Consider the following 10,815-nt stretch of genomic DNA (forward strand, 5'->3'; position numbering starts at 1 on the left):
CAAAAATTTGACCCTAAAAATGATTTTGAATGAAAATAAGGAAAATATATATATACTGACAAAAATAGTGAACAAGTTGGGGGTTGACAAAAATAGTGAAGAAGTTGGGGGTTAGAAAATCAAGCATCCACCAAATATTGATAGAAGTATTTCCTTAATAGAGTCCTATTTTAATTTATAAAAGTATTTTCTTAATAGAGTTCTATTTTAAGAATATTTTTCTAATTGAACAGTATAAAGGAAAATATTAATTAATTCTTTTAGGAGTCCCATATATATATTTTAGGAAGTTTAGTAGAAAGAAAAATATTAATTAATTCTAATACCATATATTTTAGGAGTCTGATATATTCCAGGAAGTCTAGTTAATATAATAAAAAAAATTAAATAACAAATTAAAAAAATAATGAAAAGACAATTTTGTCTAAAGAAGAGTATTTTAATGAAGTGTAAAATGTTTCCAAGGGTCTATATAAATTAATATTAATCACTATTTATATTGTTTTCTTAATATTAGGAATTTGGAGTTCTAATAACGAAATGTTTTAACATAAATATATTTAATTAATTTTTAATTCTTAAATATTAAAAAAAGTAATGTAAAGATAATTTTATTAAATGAAGGGCAAAAAGTTCAAACAATATTTCTAAGTCTCTTAACACTTTTAATATATTATATATATAATTTTAATATTATATATATATATATATAATAATATATATAAATATAGATTATAGATAATAAAAATTAATACTACTGCAAGTACGTGAAATAAGGAAAACAAATTCTAATTTGAACCCATATTTATACTAATTTGAACCCATATTTTTAGGGGATATCGAACTTGAAAATAAGCAAAGAGATATATAAAGCATTTTAATTAATATTCTCTGAATAAAAAGGATAACATAAAACTGGATCCCTAACTTTAGGAATATCCAGTAACGAAATTTAAAAAAAAAAATAAAAAAAATCGTAGTTTTAAGGATCTTCACTTTCGAAATAAGCAAAACAAGAAAGATATTCTTTCTCCGAGTTTTGCTCAGGGAATGAATATACACAGATAAGAAAATTACGTAGTGCCAATTCTTTAGGCCAAATATATAGGTAAAGACTAAAGACTAAAGACTAATAGATTAAAAGGATGTCAATTCCATTTAGGACTTGTACTACATGTTAATTTGGTAAGAGCTAGATGAATTGAATTTTGATTCCTTTTTAGCTTATTTCAAAGTAAGAAATTTTTGAACAGATTAATAATTTAAGATGTAAATTGCTTGGCTAAATGACCTTTTAAGTTGATGAATGGTCACATTTACCTATCAACTATTTAGTGTTTTGGACCCCACCACTCAAGTACAGTAATATTTTCTTTTCAATAATGCGACAAATCTCAACCGCGTGCATTTCACAAAGTACACTACTTGTGGATTGTGACGACTATTTAAACTTGTGTGGAAGCCAAATCCCTCAGCCTCCGTTCATTTTTTTTTTCTCCATTCACAGAGAAAGACAAGGCCAATTGGCCGTCGGAGAATTACATTTTTGACCCTCTAAATTCCAAAATCATCACAAAAACCCAATGGCAGTGTCCAGTTATGCTAGGGCATTTCCGTCATTTGAATGCCGCTCCGAACCCGATTTCTCCGGCAGCCTTCCACGTCCCAACGCCACCGCCGGCGTTCGGTTCTCCGGTAAGGATAAGTCCGGGAGTAGCCGATCTCAGGCTTATGGTCTGTCTTCTCTGATTTTCAGATTTCCTCCAAACTTCGTGAGGCAGCTAAGCATTAAGGCTCGGAGGAATTGCAGCAACATCGGTGTAGCTCAAATTGTGGCGGCTTCCTGGTCTAACAACAACGCCGTTCCTGATTTCACTCCGGCGGCTAATGCTGTCGATTCATCCGCCTCCGCTTCCGCTGCAGTTACTGCGGTTGGTATAACCGCAGGTGACGAGGAGGTGGCGGCAGTGGTGGAAAATAAGGCTTTTAATGATGAAAATGTACAGATTAAGGGTTCTACAGGTGTTAAATATGCTTCATTTTTGAATTCCGATGGAAGCGTTGCTATTCATGCCGGTATGCTTTGTGTTTCCAGCTCATACGTCTTGTTAGTTATCATTTCCTCTTATTATGCTGTTGCTATGCTTCGTGAATAATATTATGAAAAGTCTGATTAACATTTGCGTTGTATTATAAAATCGGACGGTCTATCATCCATGCGATCTGATAAATATATATTTTTTTATTTTATAATGGTTTAAATCGATATAGAGACTAAAGAGGATGGGATATAGAGATATATATAGCAGTTCGGGATTGAGATGAAGTCAATTGATTAAATGAATGGTTTAAACCCATAGTTTGCTTGATCACTTGGAAGGGATGCATGCATGAAATTTGTTTTGGGCCTTATCACTCTGAAGCTTAATTAAGCCGAGGATAAAAATACTGTAATGCTTCAAGCTAAAATAGGATAGACGTTTTGGATATATTCTCAAAAAGTATTCAACTTTATTTATCAGTTTGTCTGAAAAAAGTCCATAACTCTCAGTTTAATTGAGGTTCAACTTTACACTCTCAGCCAAATTTCAAGATATTATGGTTAGAATGTGTCCCAGCTGAAAAATTTGGTGTCTTGTCTGAACTGAAGCTGGAATGATCTCTTCACATTTTCTTAATGCTCTTTCTTTCCGCGAGTGTTTATGTGGAGAAGAAGAAGACTGGTTAGAGACATCAATGACTCAGCTCTTAACCAAAATAGGAGGAAACAAGAGTTTTGTGTATCCCCTTTGACTATTTTCTTTTGCCTCAGCTTTTAGAATCCAAACTCAAGTTAAGGATGGCGGGTTGGTGTGGAAAATGCAAGATGCGGTTCTTTCATTTCCCATTCCAAGCAACCATTTCTGATTTGGATCTGGATTTCAACACTATTGATTCATTTTTCTTTCTTTTCATCTTCTGACAAACCACAACAAAATGACAGAGATCCTGGACACAATCTTCCTAGAAATGGAGAGCCACTTGTGACTTGACTATAAGGAAGGGGCCCCTTGAGCCACTTCCGAAGAAAAAGGAAATGTTGTTCCTTGAATATTCTCACCTGAACGCATGGCGGTTCTTGGGCTGCCTCTTATGAGAAAAGAAATTTTTTATTCAATAACATAGACGCGCATTTATGGATATTCTCTAGTTTGAATAAAAAAAAAAATACAATGATGAAAAACTATCCTAGTAATAGGTGTGTCTTACCTATAAAAATAAAAAGACATGTCTTTATGGTTGTAAGTATTGAGAAATTTGTGAATGAGATTATTTCAATATATACCTTCACCTAGTGCAAGTGGTGTCAAAATAAGGGTTTTAGAGTATTTGGGTAATATTTATGCTTTCAGATCGGCTGTATGAATCAAGAAAAAAACTTACGTTGTTTGTTCTTCTGCAGGTGAAAGGTTGGGACGCGGTATTGTTACTGATGCCATAACTACCCCAGTGGTTAACACATCTGCTTACTTCTTCAACAAGACTTCTGACCTTATTGATTTTAAGGTATTTACTGTCTTATTTGATCCTTATTGATTTTAAGGTATTTACTATCTTATTTGATCCTTATTGATTTTAAGGTATTTACTGTCTTATTTGATCCTTGTGTTGTATGAATCTAAAGTACAATTGCTCTCTAGTTCCACTGAAAAGTTCCACGAGCCTAGCCACTTTCTTGGTCAATCGTCAGGTTTCTTTAAATATTATACTGGTGTACCATCAAATTGGTGGGAGAGAATGCTATGTACATCATTTCAGCAAGGTGAATTTGTCTTTATGATCAATTTCACCTTATGATATTTTGGCAGGAGAAAAGACGTGCAAGTTTTGAATATGGACGCTATGGGAACCCCACTACCATTGTTCTCGAGGAGAAAATAAGGTTCGTATTGTCTTTGGTTAATCAGTTTGTTTTCATTTTCTATTTGCGTTTTCCTTTTATTTTCTCTAGTTGTAAGTGTTTGGTATTTAAGGGCCAGTTGTTTTAGTAATGAGGTATTTGTATCTCTAACAGTGCACTTGAGGGCGCTGAATCAACCTTGATAGTAGCATCTGGAATGTGTGCAAGTACTGTAATGTTCTTGGCCTTGGTTCCTGCTGGTGGGCATATTGTTACAACCACAGACTGCTACAGGAAAACCCGTGTTTTTATTGAGACAATACTGCCTAAAATGGGAATTACGGTACTTCCACTAATCCAAATGTTTAAGATACTCGTCATTCTATTTTGAAGTCCAGAGATATTACAATATTTCTTGACAAGAGAAAACATGTTATTCAGAATTGAGCTGTTTTTTTTTATTGTAGTAATGAAACATATATTACAAATTCAATCTAGTTAACACTCTCCAAAAACTGCTGGCGATTAATATAATCGAACCATAACGTTTCTCTTATTGTTGAATTAGTGGGAAAAAAAATACTGAAGGTGTTTCATTACCACAGGCCACAGTCATTGATCCAGCAGATATGGGAGCTTTGGAGTTAGCATTAAATCAGAAGCAAGTCAGTATGCAAACACTTTGTTGTGTATCACTAAACTATGATGAACTTAAATAGATAGAGTTATGGAATATAGTTCCCAATGACAAGCACCTTGTTCAATGCAGGTGGATCTTTTCTTTACCGAGTCTCCAACAAATCCATTCCTGAGATGTGTTGATATTGAGCTGGTTTCAAAGCTTTGCCATGAGAAAGGAGCCTTGGTTTGCATAGATGGGACGTTTGCGACTCCTCTTAACCAGAAGGCCCTTGCTCTAGGGGCTGACCTTGTTGTGCACTCCGCTACAAAATTCCTTGGTGGGCACAATGATGTAAGTGGCATTAGCTGGTGTTTTAACTATTAAGCAATTATGCGGCTATGAAGCAACATCAGACTGACTGTGATGCTGCATTTCATACAGGTTCTTGCAGGTTGCATTAGTGGTCCTGAAAAATTAGTTTCAGTAATCCGAAACTTGCATCATATCCTGGGTGGTGCTCTCAATCCAGTGAGTTTTCTTAATTAAAGTCCCGATTAACTTAATGCCCCGACTTTCTATGCTGTATATGTGTTTAAATTTGGTTAAGGTAGAATTGCTTTGGGCAGGTTGGAATCAGCATATTTTCATGGTGGGTCAATTTGGGCCAAGCCCAAGTCAGCCCATCTGAAATTGGGCTAATTTGGACTTAGTTTGTTCCCAAATCGACACATAAAAGAACTTGTTAAAATATTTATATTAATGTTTGTTTGTTTGATATCTCTATATAGTCAAATACTAAAGAAAGAAGGGTATTAGCTTTATTTAGTAATCAAATAAATTATAAGAAAATTTTTAATAATTAAAATTGGTTAGAGTTGAGTGTGTTGGGCTATGACCCATTATCTATCTCATCTTGACCCAACTCAAATAACCCGCCCATTTTTGGTTCAACCCATTTTAACTAGCCCAAATTAACTGCAATCCCCATTTGACACCCCTGTTGGTACGCTTACTTTAGATACACTAGGAGTCTTTTATACTCATTAGGGGTTTGTATCCTAGTAGAAGATATATAGAACTTTAAGTGTTAAGAGTCTTAGATAACCCAAAATTTTAATGTTGGACCGAGGTCTAAATGGAGTGACATGGATAATTACGGTGTAGTTGTTGCTGATGTATGAAGTGTAACTCAAATTTTAAGCTTGTATTTTATAGAAGTCTAATTCAATTTTCCCATCTACCAGAATGCTGCATATCTTATCATCCGAGGCATGAAGACGCTGCATCTTCGTGTACAGCAACAAAACTCAACTGCATTGAGGATGGCCGAGATTTTAGAGGCTCATCCCAAGGTACTCTATGCTTTTATAACTTTGTCAGTCATGATTTGAAATTCACACTTTGACTAGAGCACAATTATCTAATTGATTTAATGATATTTTATGTATATGAGAGAAGTAAGAATGTCAACTTGATGTTGGTGCCAATCTTATGAGCATAACATTGACATCATGACCTAGTTCTAGGTTATAAAACTGGTTTAATCTTTAAAGGAAGTGGAAGATAACACTGAAAGCAACTAATGAAAAAGATGCAGTCTCCTGTTTTCAGCCATTATTATGGGAGCGGACAGAATTTTCTCTCACTCATTTTCACCTGTAGATTGTGCTGTACCATTTGGATGATTCTTTTTTTTCTTTCCTTCATCGGTTAACAAGATTGTCTATTTACATCCATGGTTGCTACTTTGGGGTGCTTCTTCGTCTTCCCTAACGACAACATGTGCACTCACTAATAGAAATAGGTGGGAAACAAGGAAACAGTAGGCAGAAGAGGAAACATTCATTAGTGTTGATCAATATCCTTTTAACTCATTAAAGTTTTTCTATTGTACTTGTACAGTTATACTCCCTACAATCCACCTTAAGTCAGATAGCTACTTCATCCAAATACTACATGATTCTCATTAATGAACATAAAATTATTATCAGGACGTACGTCTAGCTTTTCTATGAGCAGTTGCATTAAAGTTCATAGTTCTTGTTTTTCCTGCGTTTCATTAAGATCTCTGCTACTTCTGCAAGTTCCGTTATATCTGAAAAGAATGAGTTGCAGGTGAAAAATGTCTATTATCCAGGCTTACCAAGTCATCCGGAATATCATCTTGCAAAGAAACAAATGACTGGCTTTGGTGGTGTGGTCAGTTTTGAGGTCTGTGTTTTATGATGGATCTATAATCTTTGCTCAAATAAGCATCCCTTTCACTTCCCTCTACTTGCAGTAGATATTAAAAAGCTATATTTTTTTATTAGGTTGATGGAGACCTTCTAACTACTGCAAAATTTGTGGATGCTCTGAGGATTCCCTATATTGCTCCGTCGTTTGGAGGTTGTGAGAGCATTGTGGACCAACCAGCAATAATGTCTTACTGGTATGTCAATATTCTATTTCATGGGTTACTTATCAAAAAAGTATATTCTATACTAAGGTCGTGGATGTCTCAGTTTCTCCCTTTAGCTATTTTTGAGCATGTGCGGTAAAACCTAAAACTTAAAAAATTGATATCAACTATTAAGTGGGACGGGACGAACAAGTTTCCCAATTAAGTAAGGTCCTTCAAGTTTTAAAAATTAGGTGAAAGGGACCAAAAAAAATTTCAATTTTTTTAAAAAATATTTTCGTTGCAACAACTTTGTAAAGTTGTCAAACAACTTTGATAGTTGTTCGACAACTTTGCGAAGTTGTTCAACGACTATCAAAGTTGTTCGACAATTGTGCGAAGTTGTTCGACAATTGTGCGAAGTTGTTCGACAACTTTGTGAAGTGGTTCAATAACTGCGCGAAGTTGTTGAGACAATTAATGTAGTTGTCGAACAACTGTCCTAGTTGTTTAAGGGATTTTATTTTTTTAACTTAATAACATTGTGGGACCCACTTATCCCTTTTTTTAATGAAAGACTTGGGAGTGTCTCTGGACTCATTTTTCTCAACTATTAATATGGGATGGCAAGGTAAATTAGATATCAAAAACATTGAAAACTCTTGGATAACATGCTCTATTTTTTGCTGTAAACCAGGGATCTTAGTCAGTCTGATAGAGCAAAGTATGGGATCATGGATAACTTGGTTCGGTTCAGCTTTGGAGTGGAAGACTTTGAAGACGTGAAAGCTGATATTCTTCAAGCTTTTGAGTCCATATAGGCCGTTTCACCTGCAACGATTCTTTTTCTTTTCCCTTTCCTGTGGTTCCATCTTTGATAGTTCGTACTTCTGTTATTACTGTGACTTCCACATGGTCAATGATTTGAATGTAATGAGGAAGGATCATCAAGTGGTGATCCACTCCATCAAATTTTTTGGATATTTTCATGTCGATTTCCTTAGCTCTCAGTTTCTTCAAAGACGAGTAATTCTAATGGGGTAGTTGTAGAGGAAGGAGATTCATTTGGAAACTTGACCGCTGCATGTTTGGCCAAGTTTTTTTCCCTAAAAGTGTCTTTTTCCACTCAGAAGTAGGGGTGGCCATTCTGTTTGTTCGGTTTGATTGTTGAATATTGGTTTGGTTTTTTGATTTTTGAATTGACGAAAATGAAAATCATAACCAAACCAAAATTATTTCGGTTTGGTTTGGTTTTTACAAATTCGGCTCGGTTATTTTGGATTTTTATTTCGATTTTAAAGATTAAAGTAGTGAGCATTTAAAATTGGTGATTTTTCTAGAAAAATAATTTTTTTTTTAAACCCATTTTTCATTTCCAAATATAATTAATTCAACACACATGAAATAACCATAATATTGACCTCGCTGAGTCATCACTGTTGGTGTGACGGTAGTGGCTGCACTCGGCAGCAACTGCCGATGGTAGTGACGAACTGAGCAAACGACTGTCGTTGGCGATATTGAAATTTCAAATGAACTGACGAACTAAGGATGGTTGAGTGCTGCCGCAACTTTCACGTTAATGTTAGGATCTAAAGGAAAGCAGTATATTCGGATTTAGGATTACAAAATGATTATAATTTATATATTTATATGTTATATTAGATTATATTATATTTTTAGTATATTTACATATATATTAAATTATATATATATATATATATATTATAATATATTATTTATATAATTTCGATTTTTCGGTTTATTCGAATTTTTTTTGTAAATCCAAAAACCAAACCGTTTAACTAAATTTCTAAAATTTGAAATCGAAACCAATCCGAAAAAATGAAAAACCAAACCAAAATTATTCGTTTTTTTTTTTTTTAAATCAAAATATGCACAGTCCTACTTAGAAGTGCTTATTTTAAAAAATTAAGGTGTTCCAAATTTTTCGAGAGAAAACATATGCTTTGGAAAGTAGCAGAAGTTTTTCATAAACTAAAAAAATTTAGTTTTTCCCTAAAAGTACTTGAGAAAAATATACTTAAAAATATTTTTAAAAATTTGGCCAAACACTAATTGTTTATTCAAAAGTATTTTTTAATCTGTTGATCAAAACACAAATTGTTTCTTATCAAAATTGAAGAATGCTTTTGAAAAAAATATCTTTTAAAATAAATTAATTTTAAAAGTTTGACCAAGGATAATGAAAAGCCAGTGACGTTGAATTTGGAAGAAATAAACAAGGAACGGAGGATGAGCTAGGGACGCCAAGTATGGGTTTAGGCGAAATTTTCGTTACACATGCTTGGGAAAATTTGTTAACAAAATATTTACTTGTCGAATGTGTCAATTTGTTTTCATGGATTGTTCTAAGAATCCCTTTTTAACAGAAATTGTATAACTAAAGTCTCTCCGTTTTTTTTTCTTGTGTGATCTTAAATATTGCACGTCTTTTAAAAAATAATAATTGAAATAAGTAAAAAAGACAGTTTGGTGCACTAAAATTATCATTCTGCAGGGTTCAGAAAAGGATCTCACCACAAGAGCGTATTGTACACAGTCTTATCTTACATCACTTGAACCGATAACCTCCTGATCACAATAATAATTTTATCAGTTATTTCAGGGCTTCCATTCAATGATTGAAATGAGTATTTGTCACAATACCTATATTAATTAATGTTTAGTATTAAGTGCCGACAATGATTTGAAAATAACTAATTAATGTTATAGGTGAAATATGAAAAAAAATACATTATTTTTTGATGGAATACATATACAGGCCCCTCAACAATTCAATTTTTTTTTTCGTATACGCACCTCAATTAAGCCATGTACATATTAAACCCTTTACTCCTTCACAAATGGTTTCAATTGAGCCCAATTTGCTGACGTGGCAAAAAATCTAAATTGCGTGTAATACACACGTCAATGATGTGGCAAAGTGGCAAATTAAATAACGATATGTGGCATTTTAATTTAAAATAATTATAAAAATAATTTTTTAATATAATTAAATTTAAATTTAAAAAAAACCATTAATAACCCCCCACTACAGCCCTACCCAATCCTAACCCCCCACCCCCTCCTCCCCTTTCTCTTCCAAACGCCCCTTTCCCCATCTTTGCACAACAGAAACGTAAAAAAAAAAAAGTATCTTCTTCTTTCGATACCCCTTTCCCCACCATTGAAGCACTTCGATTCCGTCGATACCCTTTCTCCACCATTGAAGTACTTCAATTCCGTCGATATCCAACAATATCCATGTTCCCTATCTTCACTTCACTCCTTTATTTCTCCACCAAAACAATACCTAACAACAATTTCAAATGAATTAGTGTATTTTGAGTATTTGAATTTGGATAATTGTAGATGGATTGTTTGCAATCGGAAGAAGGACAGGCGAGGGGGGGGGGGAAGCTAGATTCCATTGGATATGGACCATCTACCATGGCAGACACTGGTATTTGTTGATCTTCAAACAAACTTATCCAGTGAATCTCTACCGTCCTCCCTTTGCAAATCGAGCTACCTTAAATTTCTTGATTTGTCTTATAACAAAATCACGATGACCAACAGAACCCGTTCATAATCTCTGATGAGGATTTGATCGTGAATAGGGCTGGGGTCGCTGTTTTCACTTTATCGGAGCTCCGACGAGCTTGGCGACGGAGGAAATTGAAGAAAAATGGGTCAAATTTCTGACCCTATCGATCCTTTTCTCTCTCTCTCTCTCCCTTTTTTTCTTTTATCTCTCTCGCATCTTTCTCCTCCGTTCATTATTTCTCCATCGATTGTCTCTTTCTCGTACCTTATTTCTCTCTATTCTCTCAGTTTCTCCATTGTTTTCTCCAAATTTCCGTTTTTCCTACTCCTTTGCTACTTTTTTTCCCTTTCTCTTTCCCGATTCTTCTGTGTGTATCGTATGTG

General features: G+C 34.2%; 1 protein-coding gene across 1 annotated transcript; it reads left to right on the forward strand.

Moving 5' to 3' along the window:
* The first annotated feature begins 1,306 nt into the window (after positions 1-1,306).
* On the forward strand, positions 1,307-7,865 carry LOC107858737 (cystathionine gamma-synthase 1, chloroplastic). Its single transcript, XM_016703513.2, has 11 exons — positions 1,307-2,076; positions 3,443-3,546; positions 3,849-3,922; positions 4,055-4,223; positions 4,486-4,545; positions 4,650-4,853; positions 4,944-5,030; positions 5,747-5,854; positions 6,618-6,713; positions 6,815-6,933; positions 7,580-7,865. The coding sequence occupies exons 1-11, from the start codon at positions 1,584-1,586 to the stop codon at positions 7,701-7,703; spliced, it is 1,638 nt and encodes a 545-aa protein (XP_016558999.1). The 5' UTR covers positions 1,307-1,583; the 3' UTR covers positions 7,704-7,865.
* The last annotated feature ends 2,950 nt before the right edge of the window (positions 7,866-10,815 follow it).

Source organism: Capsicum annuum, chromosome 2 (assembly GCF_002878395.1).
Source record: "Capsicum annuum cultivar UCD-10X-F1 chromosome 2, UCD10Xv1.1, whole genome shotgun sequence".
NCBI lineage: Eukaryota > Viridiplantae > Streptophyta > Magnoliopsida > Solanales > Solanaceae > Capsicum > Capsicum annuum.